The sequence below is a fragment of the Diadema setosum genome, chromosome 4 (genome assembly GCF_964275005.1).
Source record: "Diadema setosum chromosome 4, eeDiaSeto1, whole genome shotgun sequence".
Taxonomy (NCBI): Eukaryota; Metazoa; Echinodermata; class Echinoidea; order Diadematoida; family Diadematidae; genus Diadema; species Diadema setosum.
The window spans coordinates 45,354,049-45,375,334 of NC_092688.1; the positions used below are offsets into that span (position 1 = coordinate 45,354,049).

The following is a 21,286-nucleotide window of genomic DNA, read 5'->3' on the forward strand; positions in this document are numbered from 1 at the left end:
ATAAAGTGTTGAACGTGACATAAAGAAACATGAATCAAGGTTAAATATCAAAACACAATGAAAACAATTGACATGTGACAAGATTTATAAACCTATAATAACTAACATGTCTTTAATAAAAACATATTCATCAGTTCATGTCAAATAATTCTACTATTTTACAGTCCTGAATCTACATATACACCATTTGTGATTTCCTCATTGAAATTAGTAAGGCTGCTGTATACTATCTAATTTGTTTTGTTTATGCATTGAATATAATTTCTCCTGTTTATTCAATGGAAATGAATAAAGTTGAACTTGAACTTGAACTAATAGACAAAGGCAAATCACTGTATAATTTCATATCAATATAAAATATATAAACGACTTTGAGAATTAGGTTAGGTAATATCAATTTCTCACATAATCTTAAAGAGTAACAGGTTTCTTTGTAAGTAAATTTATCACGTAGGCCTAAGTAAGTACACTATAGGTGCCATTTCATGAAGAATTTTGTACATCATCGTATAAACATGCCTTGCGCTGCGATTTTAGGAAAAGAAGAGAGAGGGGGAAAAAAGAATGCGACTTTAAAGAGTTCTTTCTTCCTAGTCATAGGACAGGTTGTAAGAAGAAAAAAAGGGTGGATCAACCATGGACCTACAGGTCCATGGATCAACCAACACAATATACCATGCTGAAATGCAAGATAACGCTTTTTAGCAAGGAGACGCTCCATGGTTTTCACCCACTCTGAACCACCAGCATAAAATCATATATATATATATATATATATATATATATATATATATATATATAATAAACATGCGAACTGAAAGGGATCCCTTAATCAAAAACTGATGTTATTTTTCCAGAGGGGCCCACATTCTACAAGCTCTGTCTTTTTAGTGGGTCTCTCCATTTTTCGCACTTTAAGCAAAGTTATACATGTACTTCATTTCGATCACTTCTGTTTCTTTCTTTACAACAATGTATAATTACTATAAGGTCCTCAATTGTTGTACATTCTTTTCAATACATAATGTTCTGTTTACCTTATTCTCTGTTGTCAAAAGAAGTGAAACTTATGTTTTGTCGGAAAATGAAATAAACTTTGAATTGAATTGAATTGAAAACTGCAAAGCACTGGGCACAACAACAACAGCAACAACAAGCAGCTGATAAACATTCATTTCGACAGTACTTGCACCAGTTATTGATTGACAAATTCCCCTTCATCGACGTAAATAGCCTATAACACATCGATTACTCAGTGTCAGAGGAGCAGCCATGATTAAAGGGGCATTCCAGACGATTTTCAAAACTTCACATAATGTAGTACATAAATCAACCGCTCCATGTGTAGATTTGTGGAATTTATTATGGTCCTTGAGTAGTGAAACCAATACTCTGAAAAATCTCAGTACCCAGTATAACTAATTCATAGTTGTTCATTTTAATGTAAAAGTCTGAAAATCATCCGGAGGTCTCTTTAAAGGAAAAAAAAACGCACGGGCATACTATAAATAGCCTACCAATAATAATTGCTGGATGTGATTCGAACCCTCAAGCCTCCTGCTGAAAGCGACCAAAGAGACTACAACTGATAAAAGACGGGTCCCATATGCACTTTCCAACTCATCATGCTAGATCGAATCTCATCCAAGTATGTATGCCCATACTTTTTTTTTTATTATGGCTACTAGTATACCATGTATCTGCTCGGGCGCTGAATAATCGGTGTTTATTTACGTCCATGAAGAGCAATTGATAATGTCTATCAGTTGCAATAAAAACAACTCATCGCATGAATCATTATTCTTTGAATTCGACAGTATAACGTTCTCACACTCTGAAGGGGAGAGAGGTGGTTGAAACGGTGTTCATGTTTATGGAACAAAGAAAAGTGGAGAAGATAAACACTCCTGGACAATATAGCATAATGAGTAATGTATGAATGTACCATAATATCAGTTGTAAAATGGAGAGCACTTTGTGTCCCCCCTGATATTTTCAAGCTAAAATTTGGCATAAGGTGATTTTGAAGTGATAGCGTCCCCATCAAATAAGATTGAGCCATCCATAATTTTCTGATGTAAAAGAACATTATTAGCTTTTCCTCTCTCTATTTTTTTTTTCATTTAAATTTCTCATAAGATGTTATCTGCTTCAACACTGCAAATTGTAGTATTCATAGATTAAATAGAGTGGGAAAGCAGGCACTCATAATAAGCTTTGAAAAAAAAAATCTGTCTTTCTTCATCTTTCTCCATATAGGACAGTATTATATTATCTCTTATGATTCCATGACATCTGCTCCTGCGACTATTGCTCCCATGAAATATCTTCAGGCTGAGCCAAATATACCTACAAACATAATCCTAGCCTTAATCCTAATCCCACATCAAACTAAACCCTATAAAACCCTATCACAACCCTAACCCTAAGTCCTTGGAGAAAATAAGACCGGAGCAATAGTAGCAAGAGCAAACCATGTCGTGTCAACCCCTCTAGATGCCTTCATTTCTGTATTCACCAGTAAATTTCTGATACAACAACAAACAACAACAACAACAACAACAACAAAAACATCTAGCAAAAGATGCATTAATGCAAGTAAATTTCTTTTATCCCCTTCTTCGAACTTACAAACCACATAAAGAAATATTTTGACCATTGACGTTTGATATCTTTATGACGTACGCAGCTCCCAGGGCGGTTGGCTTTCGAGGGCTACACGTCATGACTGTAGTCTTACGTGATATACCTTTCATCCAATCAGGATGCTTCGTTTCTTTGTCGTCCTTGAGCGCGCGCTGTGTACGAGTTTGTGAAGAATACTCAAGTATGCCACCAAGAATATAAAATGAGAGCGATACGGTACTTGAAAGTATAATCAGCATGCTGTTAGTCGGACAAAGTCATACTGCTCCAAACGTCAACCACGAATTTGGAAAGGCAGGTCCAAGTGCAACGCAAGGGTCAAGTTAGGAAAATAGTATTATTCACTCGGGGTGCGAGGTCCCAGGATTCGAGGAACGAGATTGTTGGTCGCTCAGAGAGGCGAGGAGCTGAACTCCCTTTGCGTGATTCTCGTATCTTCTCTGGTTAGATATTGGTGAGTATTCAAATATCGAAAACTATTGGCAGTTTTTACTATGTTTAATGCAAACATTGTATAGGTTTGCCTGTTCCCCCCCCCCTTTTTTTTTTTGTGGTGGTATATGATGATGATGATGATCCACAGCGTTTGTATGGCGCCATATATCTGTTATAGAAACATTCAAAGGCGCAGACTCCTCCAAGACAGATAGCAATTGAATGTCCGGTGAAAATGTGAGTTTTGAGTGAGGCTTTGGTATATCATGTTTTACAGAGGGAAAAGAGTTAAAGGTGTAATCCCATATCTATAATCGATCTTATATTCATTCTTTAGGGGGGGGGGTAGGGAGAGGGTCTTCCTTATCACTTTGATCTGAAAAACATCTTGCAGGTTTGTTTGTTTTTTCTCCGAAATTCATCCACACAATATACTTGATAACTATGAACTATGATTGTATGGGTAGGCCTGAATGTACAACGTTTTCTATTCAGGTCAATTTGATGTCAATTACAATACCGCAATTAAGGGCCCTGAATGTATACTGACAATTCTAACATCGGCCTATATTATATATTCACTACGAATATTTTGTGCTCTCAACCATTACTGCATTTAAAATGTTTAAGTATCGTTTATTGTCTATCCAGCTTATCTTCGATTCCATGTTTCCAGGAAATGCATCATTTCATTAGCATTCTCGTATAGAAGGGTATACAAGGGTCTAATGACTTTAATTTACCTCTCTAAAGAACATTGTTAGCTCAAAATACATTTAAAATGCACAGGCCAAACATTTTTGAATTCTCTGTAAATTTCAAAATAAGAGAAAAAAATACACTCTGTCACTGAATTATTTTGAATGCGCAAGTTGTTTTTTTTTTCTTTTTGAGTCCTTATTATGCCAAGGTAGTGTTTCTAATTTATTAATCGACGACAATTTCAAGTATCATCCCAAGATAATGAAATGCATGTTTTGTTCTATTTTGTATAAGTATCACGATTTTTTTTTTCAGCCGTGTAGGGAATCACTAGCTTTTCCGTGACACTTTCATGCTCATCTTTTTCCTATTGCTCATTATCAGCTTGAAGGCATTGCAACATTTGCAATCATAATCATCATGTTGCATTTTTATGTGTGTGTGTGTGTGTGTGTGAGAGAGAGAGAGTGTGTGTGTGTTTACGTGTTTTTGTTTTTGTTTTTCTGTCTGTTCTGTAATGTCTGTCCTGAATTACGTCTTATTATATATATATATATTTTTTTTTTTTTTGCGGGGGGGGGGGGGTAATTATTGTCAGTTATTGATGCATCGATTGCGAGAGTTGTTCACAATATACAGGAATTGCATTTTAGTGGACCTCTCATTCTCTTTTCTCGGAAATTATAGATAACGCTATAAGTTTGGTTTGAAATCCCAGAAATAAAGTATGTGTCGTCTAGGATAAGGTAAATTAAACCCAATAGAATAACTGTTCTTAACTGAACTCCTCAAAATAAGTTCTGCAATTAAAGTTTGATATATCATATATCTCTTATACCCGCATTATCTTCATAAAATATGACATCATAAGAAAACCTAATTATCTTTAAAATGACACCTCACTTGCTATGATTGGGTGTTCTTGGAATGTGCAAAACAGCTGCGTATGGCGACAGATCAAAAGTGAAAAGTCGCTACAATTCTGCTATTGATAATGTACAGTTTTGATGAAAAAAAACCCCACTATGATAAGCAATGCTGAAATGACAGCACTCCCATTTCCTAGACATTAGATGACTGTTTGGTCAACCTTTATGTTTAATTCTAATCTGCAGATACTATTGCAGTTTTTATTTCATGGATGAAGCCTTGAATCTAACGATAATCTCACAATGCATTCTTTTCAAGCACATTCCTTCCCTGAAACGACAAAGCAAATGGGAATTATATACTGCTTGACATAACACGTTTGCTCTATTTTGCAACATTTCACATTTGACCTTTCCTCATACTCAGTGAGGCATTCCAGGAATACCCAATCATAGCAATTGAGGTGTCATTTTAAAGATAATTAATCAGGCTTTCTAAGTGATATCTTATTTAATAAAGATAATGCTGGTATTAATTGATATTTTCTTTGTACATGTATGTGTGTACTGAAAGTAAATTGTTTTGAAAGTAATATGTTTTGTGATGAGATTGTAAAGCGCATAGGGAACATTCATTTGTTATATGCGCTATAAAAATGTCATTATTATTATTATTATAAGAGAAATATGATATATCAAACTTTAATTGCAGAACTTATTTTGAGGAGTTTAGATCAAATCTTGTTTGTCAGTAAACTTTTAATCATTCTGTCCGAGTTGGTATACACAGCAAGGTTTAAAGATTGTTTTCAATATACAGGGTATTATGCGCCGGAATTCACTCCCTATTTATACAGTTATTGAAATCTTCACCGCGATGGTCGTGATGATTTGGTATAAATTCGTGTCATATGACATGTCTAAAAATCTTCAGTTTTGTCCTCTTTAGTAATTTGACTTTCATAATTTCTTTCACAGTGTTCTCATTTATCAATACGACACTACAACCTTGCAAATGCTGACTTTTTACTTCAGGCTGCAATAACATAATTGCAAACGAATGGAACAACAATATCAACTGGGATGGTCCTCTTTAATTTGTATCTTCACGTAAAAGCATTTGAAAAAAGGGTTTACGAGAAAATTTTGAACGTCCTGTTGTTCTTACATTTTCACCGTGTATAATCCTTCCTTCTTTTAACCGGGAGCATTATTCAATTATCTGTACAATGATATTTCAGACTTTACCACTGCTTATGTTCTATCATGGCTAGGCGAACACCATTCTTTGTATTAAAGTTGGGAAAATTCACCTGACCTTAAATTTTGGAAATATCATTATTGATAAACGAGACCAGAATGTTTTGAATTATTGCATGCGTGCATTTTCAACATGTGAGTATAATATATAGGCCAGCTCTGCAGAAATATCGCTACACTATAATGAAATTGATAACTTTTTGGCCGTCATGTTCACTCTTATACAGTTATTGTTGCTCAATTAGCTCTTTGAAATTTGCAGTTGGTGTTTCCATTATGCTCTCATACTTCCAAATATACTCATTTTCTTAACAAGTGTTTATCAATTCTGTCTATCAATGTTTAGCACAAAAAACAAAAACAAAAACAAAAACAAAAAGCAAGAACTTCAGACTAGAACATTGTAGGCCTGTGGAACGAAATAATACCCCTTAATGCAAATCCAGTGTATAAAATAACAGGAAAACAGGAGAGGCTGTATTGAAAAATGGTGGCAGGAATTTTGATAGAATGTCGCTCATTTTTAAATCCCCTCACGGCCCCCCCCCCCCCCAAGCACACATTACAATATCCTCCCGCGCTCGCGTGCACCGGACAAAAACTGATATAAACAAATATGATTGTATATACCATTATTTTTTCAATTCGTCAGTCGAGAACATTCCATTATTGGGGTCCCCTTTTTTTTTTTTGAGGGGGCGGGGGCTAGGTGACGGAGAAAGTACTTTCGGTCATTAACGGTTTTGTAACGTCCATTTTATGAACGACTATTGAACCTTGACCCCCAGTGGTCAAGGTAATAGTTAACGTTCCTTTTCGTGGAAAATACGATGCTCTTAGTGGTCCCCGTGGATGATTGTATAGTAATATGGCATTCCAAACACAAATAATTTGGATATCGACATACACGCTGGCCGTAGTTTCATGGCCAGTTTTTGAGTTATATATAAATCTTGCTCAGTTGACGGGAAAATAAACAGACTGCAAATCGCCAACGGTCAGAGGAGTCACGCTTGTGATATAGGAACATTTCAGCCAAGAGATTGGTAGGCAGATATTATTGCAGCAGACTTTCCGTGCAAACGTGAGGGCATTTTTGGCACTTTTTGTTTCATTCTTGTTCCATATTCCACATTTCATACAAGTTTTCTATTCCATTTGATTTCAGAAAAAAAGAATACGTTTAACGCAACAGTCAATTTGAAACAAAATGGCACAAAAAGAATGTATAAGGACATATTATAAGTGATGTGTGATAATATTATGAGGAACCTACTAAAAAGCAAAGCTTGAAGGATGTAGGTTTCAAAGATATAATATAAGCGTTTAGTACTTGATGGTGTGAGCAAATTTACATCTAATCTAAATCTACACCACCACCTGATATCCCAAGGTTTGTTTGGAATTTTACTCATGAATTTTACACATAAAACATGAGATACGAATTCTAAAATGACTTTTGAAATTTCCTAAACTAATCGATTTTTCTTGTTTTTTTTTATAATGGTCCTGAGATTAAATTTTGTGTGTTTGTTGTTGTTGTTGTTTGTTTTGTTTTTTTGCTCTCATTAAGACCTATGTGTGTGTCTGTTTAATTTTTTTTTAATTTCATTTCTGTATCCATGTCTACACATTGTATCTGCATGTTTTTAGGAATATTTTACTGTATATATATGTGCTTTGTAAGAAGCGAATAAAGAATATAATAATAAAAAAATAATAATAAGTAATCATTAGTCGAAAAACGGTTTTCATGAGGACTTCTTTGTTTACTATGCGATTGAATGCCCTCAATGCAATCATCTTATCTTAGTTGTCATAAGACAAAAAAAAAGAGAATACAACAGACATCGTTTTAAATACAGATGAATATCACTTCATTTTGTTGTTGCCATTCAGTTATACTTTATTTCCATCCAGAAAAAGGTTATACAATACAAAGTATAAATTTGACAAATTATCTAGTCTGTTGATGTTTGTTTATCAGTAGGTTCTCAACACGTCCTCTGTGTGCAACAATGTGAATATTCAAGAAGAATGGAATAAAAAAAAAACACGCCAATAATTATCATTATTGTTCTGTAAACAGCTGTGCCGAAGAATAGAACAATGCTGCAAATTCTTGGCGTGGTCCTCCTTTTGGCGGTGTGCCTGATGGTGTGCGTGCGTCTACGGTACCCAACGATCCTCAGCGACGCCAACTTCATTCTCACCCAACTGCGCAGACAGCACACCCTGTCACGATACGCCAAGATGGCGATACCATTTACCATCGCCGATCAATTTGAGGAGCACGCCGCTCAAACTCCCAAACGGACGATGCTCATCTTCGAGGACAAGACGTACAGCTATGACGACATCAACCGGAGAGCCAATAGAGTTGCTCGGATGGCCCAACGCCTTGGGTTCAAACGAGGTGATAAGGTGAGTGACATGAATATAAGAAAAAAAAAATGTTTTTTATAGATTTTAAAATCGCTCCTCAAATCAGATCGATAAGGTGGCAATGAGGAGAAATCTTTGATAGGACCTCGTGGCGGGAAAGATCACATTTGAAATTTATTGAGACTACAATCAGCCTTTAACATTAAGAGGAAAGCCAGAATTGAATGTGAATTCCATTTCTGGTTTCAAACCCAACTTGTGAGAGCAGCATTTTTGTATGTCAAATACGACCTAGATCTCAGAAGCGTCTGACAAATTATTCAACACAGTGTGTCACAGTTTTATTGATCTTAAATGATTACACTGCTTTTGACGAAAGAATCAATATATACATAATATTTCTCGGTCAGTCACATTCCCGAGATCAGTTATACAAATTAAGTAGAAATGCAATCGTTTTGCATCGCTAATAGTTAAATAGGCCCCATTATGAAGAAGCACATATAATGACAGCTTCGAGAACAGCTGTTAAGTCAGGGAGGTGTGCCCACTTCCCTGGTTGAAGCAAAATGGAAAAGTCTTGAGTGGTCGAGTGACAAAGATCTCTCTCAGTGGTCACGATTGTGCTTTAAAATGCATTCTTCTACCAACTGCCACTTTAAAATCTTAGTACATGTATGACAGCGGTGAAGAGTGACCCCAATAAAATATTCGCAAGGTGCGTCTTAGGTCAAGGCTAATCGCATCGTTTATTCGTTACACATCAATTTCAAATAGTTCATTCTTGTCAAATAACATCCCTTTCACTAAAACTATACAATCATTTGCAGCAGGCACACACGTGCTTCATAACATGTGGGATTCCAACCATTAACCTCTTTTCAAGAATATTTATAACCCTCTTTTATCACATTTGATTTTTTTTCTATACGACGTCTTTCGCCATTGAGCAAAATTTTGGCGCGTGCGTTCAAGTGACGCGTGACTATGTATGCAGGTCAATGTCACCAAGCTGCAACAAAGTGGAATCCAACTGAACATAAATTGACACTGACAATTATTGGTGAACGGCTGCTGCGTATACAGTATCATAAAACCAGGTTTTCAACAACGTTTTGCACCATGCAATGTTTCGGATAATGTTTAGGACAAAATAATGATGATAGCGTCATGTACAGCTTTGCACGTTTTCATTTCAAAGAGAAAATGCGCGATGATATTGATAATACCAGATGTTTCTAGGAAAGGGAATTTGCTTATTTATACATAATGACAACGATTAGAAAGAATGGTCGTCTGCCTTTCTTTCAAATAAAAAAAAAAAAAAAATGATATTCATACCCCGGCTAATCGTATAGGTTACGTCATCATAATAATGAATTGTCACCTTTTCAATAACAGCACATCATGGATGTTCACAATTGGAAGAACCATAATTTCATTGATTTCTTGATTTATTTCTGCTTCATCATATCAATCGTTATGAACTTTTGATGTATCAATTTCTAATTTTTTCATTCTATGTATCTATTCATTCATGAATTATATCTATCTATTCATCCTACTATCTATCTATCAATCAATCTATCTATCTATCAATCTATCTATAGATCCTTCTAACTATCTATTTATCTATCTATTCATCTATCTACAATGTATCTATCTATCTATCTATCTATCAGTCATCCATGCGGAGGAATTGGCCCGTCAGATATTTAGATAAGCTGTAAAAATAATAAGAAATGAAAAATAAAACAAAACAATTGTAATCTTACAAGCTGGTGGATTCATCAAACATGTCCACATGTTATTCAAGTGAAGAACTGTCACTCGTTTTACATGAAGGAGAAAGGATCTCGGAGTTCTTGACCTTTGATTGACGTTCTTGTTTGTTTGTTTTTGTTTTGTTTTTTGCTTTTTTTCACGTGTCCCTCGACAGGTCGCCCTCTTTGTTGGCAACGAACCAGCGTTCATTTGGACTCTGCTTGGATTCTGCAAGCTCGGGGTCACCTGCGCTTTGCTCAACGTGAACCTCCGATCCAAGTCGCTCCTCCACTGCTTCGAGATTAGCGGGGCATCGACCCTCGTCACCTCGTCAGGTAAGGATGCCTGGACCAGTGGCTCGTGTCCTCTTATTTCTTTACGCACTTTGTGTAAGGTTTGTCTTTGTTTTACGACTGCCAATAATTCCCTTGTCGGTCCTTGCAATTAAATCACCTCTGAAAAAAAAAAAAAAAACAATTTATAGAACAAACATACAGGATTGAGGAATTTCACGGCTATACGATCTTACCTACGTACTCCATAGCTTTTTGGGGGTATTGCGCCTAAAACTAATGCTGTTTGTCGCGACCAAAAGAAAAAGAAACAAAAACTTAATTGTTAGTAATTGCCGTATATTATGACTTGGGGTAAAAACAAGAATCCAACCTATTCTGATGCACCGAAAAGCCGCCGACTTCATTTCGATCCGACCAACTTTTTCAAAATCTTAAATAAGCAATCAGAATAGACAGGCCCTGCTTTGAAAGCAGAAAGCTGCGGATTGCAAGTCGAAATCCAGGATCGCGTCGCATCATGTGCATTAGCCTCGTGACACTTTCATTCCACGAAGTTCAGCTAAGAGTCATTTGCGAGTTCAGAATAATTCTACACACTCCATCGAGGCCATTACTACATTGCAGCATGATTAATTGTTAGCTATAAATACCACTTCAGAGTAAAAGATCTACTAAGGGGGGTTTGAGCATCTCAGGGGTATAAAGCGAAGAACGTGTAGCCCTTTGCCCCTTGGCGGTCATAGATCGCATAGTTGGCGTTGCACGCGTGTGTAGGCCACGGGCATGGTTACCACGGAGTTTATTCTGCATCTATAGTGAATCATGAATAATGATGAATTTAACAATCATAACAATGCTCCGGCGCGCATGAATCTTGGCAAGTTCCATCGGGGACTGGTCGTGAAGACGGGTTTCTTCGTATCGTAGTAGCCTCATGACTGAGCATGTGCATTAGCAAAGTTTGGCAATGAAGCGGTCACATGGGATAAATTACTCATTCTTCGATCCCCAACGCCCGCATCATTGCTTTCACGAAGGAGCATTGTGTGATGGGGGGGGGGGGGATGATTATATTCGAATACATATGGCAGATCACAAGCTCTTTTTTTTTCTATAAAATTGTGAATAAAGGGAACCAAAGCCAAACGAGCCCTCTCCCTAGTGGCTCGACTCAGTCTTGGGTAATGACCCTCTGCTCGCTTCTCTTATAATAAATACAGTATATTGTGAGACAGCCTTTGGCAGAGACTAATATTCTTTCACTGACACAATCCCAAGAAAGATAAAACTGGTATTAAAGTAATAGAAAGAATGGTAGCTGAGTTCGGTTCCAGGGATGGAGATGTACAATTGCTTTATAGTGTTTATATTGGCGTGTTTCTGTTATATCTTTGTTGAACATGTTGTTTTTTCATTACATCATAATTCAGAATGACTTTATATTCATGATTATGTTTATTTGTGTGTAGAATTAAGACTCTGAGAGCAATTTTGTGTATATTTTAATACATGCCAAAATAAAGAAATCTATGTAGGTTAGATATCTATCTAGTCTGTTTATCAACGTTGTCCCTTCTGACGGAGGGCTGTTTACGCGTGTACAAAGGGCAGTATTCAAGCATTATACCATTTTATTTCTGAATTTAAATGTTGTGATTATCAATCCGAAACTAATTGGTACCGAATCACATGTCTGCGCCTTGTGTTTTGGGCATCGCCCAACTCTGGCGGTGCGCCAGCAACGTGCATGGGCGCTCCCCATGGGGGTAATCTCAGTATAACGATGTCAAGAAATGCTTTCATAACTACCCGCGGGAGAAGTGTAGGATAGTTGAAAAAGTGATGAGCAATAAAACAAGTAGCAGTCATCATGTATCACTCGCAATTTATGCGATAAATCTTTATTTGGTATAAGAAAAGATCAACGACAAAAATATTTTACAACCATACACACTACAGATCCCAGTGGAGTTACAAATCATCATAGTTAAGTTTGGCACCGCGATGAAAGGCGCAATAGAAAAAGCGGCACTAGTAAGAACTCACTCGTAGATATTCATAAACAAACACTCACACTACCCCCCCCCCCCCCCAAAAAAAAAAAAAAATACACACACACACACACGCACACACACATCACGGACACATCCATGCTCATTATCGCAAAGAAAAATTGTAACAAGTTATACTGCAATAAAATAAAAATCGTCTTATAATTCGCAAGTCGCAGCGTATAACGTTGGGTATAACGTGCTCTCATCGTGTGTGTGTGTATGTGTGTGTGTGTGTGTGTGTGTGTTTGCGTATGTTTCTGTGTGTCTGTCTATTTAATATTTTGTCTCTTTAATTCACTCGTATACATGGTACCACGATAAATTTCGATGATCGTCTGAACAATTTTGTATAGGTTTGATTATCCGTTAAACATGAGGGAGTTTGAAGTCTTCACGGTAAGGCACATTGTTTGAAACGTTAACTACCACGCACCTGACCGCAACAGGTCAAGGCATGGATATTGTATTATCCAATAGACTAAGGGCAAAATAAACAGGAAAAGGCTTTCGTTTGAACGAGTGAAGATTGGACGATTATCTTCACTTTCCATAAAAGATCCAAATTTGGACTTATCGTTTGAATTCTACAATATAATACGCTAATGCCAAAATTGAACAAGTCTCATGAAAGTTGATGGAAAGGCATCCAGAAAAAAACAAACAAAGTTACTATACCTTGAGTTGGTAAAGTTTGAAATTATTGAGTCAAACTCGTCTATTGTAATCTTTCTCGATATCGAAATTACATCGCAGGAGATGGGTCATCGAAACATGTCGATGACATCCGACCCGAGTTGAAGCAGAGGTCAGTTTCCGTCTGGACCTTGGATCCGGGGTTTCCCCTGCCGTCCGAAATCACCGATGACGACACCAATTTACCTCGTGACGTCAGAAGCGGCCTCAACATACGAGACGCGTTCGCGTACATCTACACCTCGGGAACAACTGGTAAGAGACAGGGAAGAAATATGGATTTTGATGATTTGACAGGTTAAAGCGACTGTACAGTACTGGTTGAGGTGGGGATTCATGTTTTGAACATTCCTAAGTGAGATAATGAAAAGCCTCGTATGAAATATGAAAGAGCATGTAATTTTAAGAAGGATTCAACGTTTATTCGATGAAAATTGGTTTTCAAATGGATGAGATATAAAAAAAAGTGCTAATAATAAAAGGCGACATGCCACAACTTTATTAGGATCTCTTTGTTTCACCTTGTTTTTGGATATCTCAGCCATTTCAAAACCGATTTTCATCGAATGAACTTTTGATACCCCTTAGAACTGCATGCTCTTTGCCATCTCATAGAGTGGTTTCTGAATATCTCGCAAAATGTTAGAAGCTAAATCCTCACCTCGACCAGAACTGTACACACCCTTTAACTATCATAGTATTATATTTTCAAAAGTTTTATCATCATTAACACTGCAGAAACCAAAATGCTTCCTTCCGGTCAGTTTTATTGACTGCATATCTGCATTTTAGCAGAAATGGGACAGTTATAGTTAGCATAAGCGCATCTCCCTTGTTGAAGAACGTGTGATTACGTAATCAAAGTCGCGTTTAGTACGCGCATCAACCTGTGCAGCTAATAACAGTCGTCGCCGCCTGTTTTTGGTTTTGTTTGGTTATGTGTTTGTTTTTGTTTTGTGGACGCTTGAATATAACTGTGCGCACTCATGAATACTGCTCATGATCTTTGTATGAGAAAAAACAGAAGGTTATCGCTTAGTTTGTTTTTATTTTCTCCTTCCAGGCTTGCCCAAGGCTACTCGACTCACGCACTACAAACTGCTCGCTGGTGGATTCATGCTCGATTCCTTCCAGATGACGTGTGATGACGTCATGTACATCACGCTTCCGCTGTACCACATCTCGGCTCTCTTCATCGGGCTCAGCAACGTCATCAACAACGGTTCGTAGACGGACACGACTTCGACAATACGATAGACAATTTTATTTAACGTATTGATGGCATTGTATGCTTGATAGTGAAGACGTTCCAGTGTACGAACCTCCTTAATAGCTGTCTGTTCTGGCGATAATGTTGCCAGCGACATACTGGAAACCCTTATTAAAAAAACAAACAAAAAACAATAGTAACATTTTGTCGCCTTTAGCAACCAATCAGAGAGAAGTGCACAGGATACTGTGAGTCATAGTTATGTAATGAAAGAGCTTTAATAATCCTGTCGAAATGTATTCTGTTGACTATTTTCTCTTTTAGGATCTTCAACTCGATATTGTTTAGATAATGAATTTTCTGATATTGTCACCGTCTAAAATGACGTCATATGGACTGACGGGGGGGGGGGGGGGTATCTGTGGTATTTATTGCAGGCACCTACATAGCCTCTTTCTTTCCACATGTATAGACGGAGAGACTATGCGATCGGAGACTGTCAGTATCGGTGTACTACTGACAGTCTGCTCATTATAACTTAACTATAAATCGCAACTTTTGCGAAAAATGCCAAAGCGAATTACGATCTGTCATATGTCTGTTTCTAAAGTAAGTGAATATGCTACACCTTATCACACGAGAAAATGTAGCATTTTACTTCATTAAATTACCTGCAATCATTATCATCATTATTATTATTATAATTTTTTACAGGAGCTACATGCGTGCTGCGTCGTAAGTTCTCGGCGTCGAAATTTTGGATCGACTGCCGTCAGCACAATGTCACCATGTTCATGTACATCGGTGAACTGTTTCGCTACCTCATTGCTCAACCAAAGGTGAGTTTGCCTCTGCGTTTTGCGCTCCTTCAACGTTCCAAACATTGTGTAAGACATTCGTATCTCCATGACAACATAATCAATCGTTGCGTGGGAAACACATTCACTAAACCACTCAGCATCAACATATTTACAGAATCCCTTATTGTCTTTCATCTTTTTTTAAAATAAAAGCACTATCATTTTTTTTTTCTTTACCAGCAATCAGTAACGGTTGATTCTTTTGATTCTTTCTTGTTATTCACATATTTTTGTGCCTATTTACATAGATGTGCTCATATGCAGGGCTTGACACTTTGGCCCGAAAAAAGAAAGTGACCCGAAATAAAAGAAATAATCATAAAAAATTCATTTTGAGCTTTAGCTGCACGATCGGGTCACCAACAGATAGTCTTTTGAATGGACCGGCATCAATTTTAGTGGTCCACTTGTTATAGGCAAATGTGCTTCAAATATTATGTCTGTTCCAGTGACCAGTGTCACACCATCACAACCAAACAACTGTTTAACGGTAATCATCATTGTCATAAAATCATCATCATCAATTTCGTCATAATCATCGGCAGCATCCACCGCAATCACTATAATCATCATCATTAACAAAGTCAACTCGTTACAATGTGACTTGACTCTGCCATACTGTACTCATTAACCGTTTACCACCTGTCCATTGCAGACGGACAAGGATCGCGTCAACAACGTACGGCTCGCCATCGGCAACGGGCTCGGCGCCGACATCTGGCAGGAGGTGTGCGACCGCTTCGACATCGATCGCATCGTCGAGCTCTACGGCGCCACCGAAGCCAACTTTGGTCTCATGAACATCGATAACACAGTGGGCTCAGTCGGACGTTGGTCTCCACTTCTTCAGGTACAATATCCATTACTTTCACTTTCGTTTTGCTTTTCTTTTCTCAACTTGTCATTATCTTTGAAGGGCACTCATTTGGCAGAGCATAAGTATGGCATTTTATGATACTGTAGCAGAGGTTTATCATAAAGTATAAACTTATCATTTCGTTTATTGCAATGTCTAACCTCGTGCATAAAACGTACGTTTAAAGAATTCGTTGGATGTACATGTATTTATAAGAAAGCTATGAAAGCGTTCCTATTTATAGGGAGGCTTTCGTTGTTTATAAGATGAGAACCCAGTGTAAATCTGTACCCATCCACATTGGTGTTGTCTCTTCATGATCTTGCGCGCATAAAATGGAGCCTGAAAATTATGCGCTGTATGACAATGTGTTACCGTTTGTATTATCATTATTAATATATGACATGTATGCATCCCATTTCCGTTTTGAGAAGATGATACAATGTACCTCCAATTGGATATCTTATGTGTTACAAAGTATACTTAAAAGTTCCAGTACATTAGTTCTGCCAAAGAAAGTCTGGTATGAGAGTAACTTGGTTCTCTTCAAAGACTATTACGTGAACTCCAACACATCAAACACGAAGTTGAAATGACTAATAATGAGCATTGAGTTGTTAAATTCAACTCATGGTTATACGTTCTTACATAAGCAGAGTGTGCATTGTTTCATTTTCTGTAGGCCTATTCAGTATTTGTATTAGAGTACACTACTCGTCACCTTTGTGCGTTCGGCAATTCTACAGTCCGAATTGTAATTTTGAAATGTCCCTTTTGTACGAGTGATGACAAATTGTGACGTTCTATACACTATAGTTTGTTTGTTTGTTTGTTTGTTTGTGTATTTGTTTTGTGGATTTTTTGGCGGGGCGGGGTCTGGAGCTTGAGGACACGTCTGTAGAATCTGAAGTTATGCATATTTTTTTCGCTTGCATGACTCTCTAATTTGCAGGCGATATGCAAGATTGAGTTGATCCAGTACGATTACGAGACATCTCAGCCAATAAGAGACGAGCAAGGGAGGTGCATACCAGTGGCGCCAGGTAGGTAGAGGGACTTTTTTTTTTTTGGACGTCACAGCCCTCTACACACGATACAAACTCAGTACACACAGAACATCACACCAAAGCTACGAACACGCTCTCTTTCATTGAATACATAATATTTGCATCTCGTTTCAATCGAAGTTAAAAAATGATACCCCGAAATAATAATAACAAATGTAACCTTGGTCGTCATTTTCTTATCTGCGTTATACATCATTCTGACACAAAATTTTGTAGTCTTTTAGAATATAATTATATTCTCGTGAAATAGGAGCGAATATGGATAGAATTTTGTGCAATCATCATAGTACACAATCCATATAAAAAGAGGCTCTTATACCTTTTTAAAAATGTCTACATTGATATTAAGTATTAATTTTGTAGAATTATTTTTTTTTCATGTCGGTCTTTCTGACTCTCTTGCTTTACTTTTTTTCTGTACTTTACATTGTGTATGTGTGTGTTAGGTGAGACGGGACTCTTGATTTGCCCGATCAACCGAATCTTCCCGCTCGAGGGTTACGTGGGTTCCAAGGCCCTGACCGAGACGAAGCTAGTCAGGAACGTGCGGCGAGACGGCGACGTCTTCTTCAACACGGGAGACCTCTTCGTGCGAGACGAGAACTTCAACCTGTTCTTCAAGGATCGCATTGGCGACACCTTTAGGTAGGCGTTGTGAGGAATGCACGCGCCGAGTGTGAGCGCGTTTCGTTGCGATCGCAAAGATTGGTAATTTTGTAATGACGTGGTATGAGGTAAAATAATAGGGTTTGTCCAGCTTTCGACGTTAATTCATTGACCAACTTACCTCTTATTTGATTTATCAATTTATTGATTCATTCATCTAATTCACTGTAATAATTCATTTCTGTTGATAAACTGGATAATACAGTCACAATAATAGAAGACAATCTTTTACAAAGCCCTCTCTTACATAAAAAACACATAAGAAGAACACAATGAATGATTAGATAATTATGTGCAGTCAAGTTGCTTGATTTCCAAACACAAATCAAAATTCAATTCATAAAATATTTTCAGTGAACATGTTATGAAAATATATGGAATAATCATACACTCGATCGATGATTATGTCAATGTTGTCTTGCAGGTGGAAAGGCGAAAACGTGGCGACCACCGAGGTGGCTCAGACCCTAAACGAACTACCGGAAATTCTGGAGGCGAGTGTTTATGGCGTCACCGTACCGGGTAAGCAAGCGCTAATTAATATTTTCATATTAAGTTTGAATGTCCCATAACCATGTAAAATTCAAGTCACATTTGAATGCTCAATTTTGCATTAAATCATTTTATGGTCGTATTCAAACATAGTGAAATTTGCATTTTAACAATAACAAATTTTAACAAAATTGCTGCTATAAAATGCATATTCTTTAGAGCGCTATTCATGTCTGAATAACAGAATAGCTGAGAACGGACAATAATGTAATTTTCGTAGTTTAAAAGAATACAATATAATTTATACATAAAAATGAATGCACCGTCATGGTTTATGCCTTCGTTAGACACTTTCACAATTCAAGACTTCTCAGACGCGGTGTTGTTCTTTTCATTTGAATACTAAATGCAGGGCATTATGGGAAGGCAGGAATGACCGCAATAGCCCTCAAAGATGGCGAAGTCTTCAATCCACGCGCAACATACAAACACGTGACATCCAGCTTACCAAACTACGCATGTCCGCGATTCGTGCGCGTTTCGGCACGGCTGGAACATACCGCCACATTCAAACAGAAGAAGACGCAATTGGTGCAAGAAGGCTTCAACGTTCAAGTCGTCAGCGATCCCGTTTTTGTGTGTGACCAGAACGCACAAACTTACGTACGCGTAGACGAGCAAATTTACGCAAATATTCTGAATGGAAATATACGGCTTTAGGATGTATTTAACAATAAATGACTTAGAGAGCTGTGGCTTTTTTCCTCTGACGTACACAGTTAAATGAACGATGCAGACAAAAGATTGATAAGATCTGACGTTGTGACGTTGCGACTGAAACGAGACTATGTCAGAACAAGGAGTGACATCAAGTATGGGTGGCTTCTTGTTTCTATTACACCTGCATTCTATTGGTAATGGTACATTCTTTTTTCTTCTTTTTTTAATAAACCAATGATGTTATGGCACCTAGCCAAATAATTGGCTGAGAGCTATCACATGAGTAATCTTTTATATTGCCTAGCTGGAGGTCTAAATTTACTTTTCACCGGGCAGTAGTGTATTAATGAACGGTACCACCGCTCATCTGCGCTCAGCTGTGTTAATGAGACTTCTGTACATGTATTTAAATGCATTGCAATTGTTTGTACTCGCGGTTCAGTGAGCTCGGAGCTGGTGCGGGCCGATCAGTGGGAATCTTGCAAAAATGGCTGCCGTGGACTTTAATTCATGTCACCATTTTATAAAACAAATAATGCACATTACTTGGTCAGATCCATCCTCCGCAACTTTTGAATAGTCCAAACCCGAAACCTTTAAATATACATCTGTAGTCCAGTAAAGTGTTCATAAGTTACTATTCTCGTAATGCATGTAGTTTCGGTGAAAAAGAAAATATATATGCTTTGTGTCAAATTTCTTATCATTATGTACTTTAATGGCAAGCAATACTTCCTTAAGTGTGTTATTTCATATTTACATGTACATTTTAAGTAGATCCATATACATGCCTATATACCTCAAATGATTGCATGATAACTTTATGACAGCATACAGAATATGTTTCTACGGTAAAAGGAACTTTCAAAATGATTGAAATGTGGTGTTGGCACGCTGTTGTATTTTCTCATGTTTCATGCTGCTGACCAAAGACAATTGGCAATCCATATTTTTGTGTATCGTTAAATCTTGCTGATCAATATTTATTGCTATATGCTTGCATTTTTTGAAGTGAATGGTATATTTCACTGTAAATGTCCTGCTGCATTTGAATGCAATAGTAACAACTCAAGTACCAAAGGTTATTCTGTTTATTGTATTCAAACGTACTCTGTATTTCAAGCACATTAGTTTTCAGTTTATAGACAGAAACTCTCATTATGTTCCTGTGAGTGCAGTAAACTCAATGTAGCAAACATATTCACAGGAAATATTAATTTGTTAGATTGAGATTCCGTTAAAACCAGGGCTGCAAAAAGTGAAATACACAGAAGTTGTTACAACTTCTGGACTAGTAAAGCAGAAATACTAAATTATATCAAGAATCTTTCTTTCAGTGTTATGTATGACAAGTCTATTGTAAATGTTGTACTAGCTTTCTGTAATAATAGCCACACGATGGCATTTTTGTGTTTCTCAAGGTATCTTAGCTGCATTTGTTGATGTTTTGCTCATCAATTTCCATGAAAATGAAATATTGTATGTAACATGTGGTAGTATGTAGTAAACAGTGTTGTATTCGACATCTTGGCACATGTTGTCAGGAAAGCTGAATGTGAATTAACTGCACAGAATGGCCCGAATTCACGAAGGTGGTATGATACACTCTTTGTCCATGATGGACAAAGACCGTAGTTTTGTATGGGGCGGCAAAGTGTCGAATGACTTATTTCGTTACAAAATCAGTCATTTCGTAGCGACGAAATGTTAACATAATTGTCCATGAGGGATGGTTTAAACCATGGACAAATATTGTACCACCTTTGTGAATTCGGACCATTAAGTTTACGAAAGAAAACTTCAAACATTTACCAAATGTTGTGGGGGAGGGGAGAAAGAAGTTCACTGAAATAATTTTTCAAAATTGTGCTTGCTGCAAACATAAATATGCGTGCTCACAGAATGATCTCGGTGGTTATAATTTACATCATTTGCAAGTGACATCACCGTAAAGTCATGGCAGCTGTGCCTTTCAAGCCGCCTTTCAAGCCTCGTCAGCTGATTTCACCACCGTTCACTTTCTTAGTCACTCGAATCCATGTGTGTTTCAATCTCAAATACCTTCTGATTTCCCATGTCTTTTACATTTTATTTCAAATTCATGTCCATTTTTCAAGATCAATATGATCAGCACTAATTAGTTACTGTTATACACTGTACTTGGTAAGTCTTCACTAAACCTCAGGTAGAGTTTTGCAGTTATCGCGGAAAGCAAGTACTGTATGAAGTACAACATGTATTGGGCTCTCTAGACATACATGTAGTCAATAGTTGCTGCGTCAAATCTTGCAATTCGTATACGTTGCTTGGT

At 37.3% G+C, this 21,286-nt stretch overlaps 1 protein-coding gene across 1 annotated transcript; it reads left to right on the forward strand.

Annotated features, from left to right (window-relative positions):
- The first annotated feature begins 8,021 nt into the window (after nucleotides 1–8,021).
- Nucleotides 8,022–19,043, forward strand: LOC140227337 (long-chain fatty acid transport protein 2-like). The gene is made up of 10 exons (XM_072307753.1): nucleotides 8,022–8,336; nucleotides 10,237–10,396; nucleotides 13,165–13,359; nucleotides 14,168–14,326; nucleotides 15,029–15,153; nucleotides 15,830–16,024; nucleotides 16,983–17,073; nucleotides 17,544–17,742; nucleotides 18,188–18,285; nucleotides 18,668–19,043. The coding sequence occupies exons 1-10, from the start codon at nucleotides 8,022–8,024 to the stop codon at nucleotides 18,973–18,975; spliced, it is 1,845 nt and encodes a 614-aa protein (XP_072163854.1). The 3' UTR covers nucleotides 18,976–19,043.
- The last annotated feature ends 2,243 nt before the right edge of the window (nucleotides 19,044–21,286 follow it).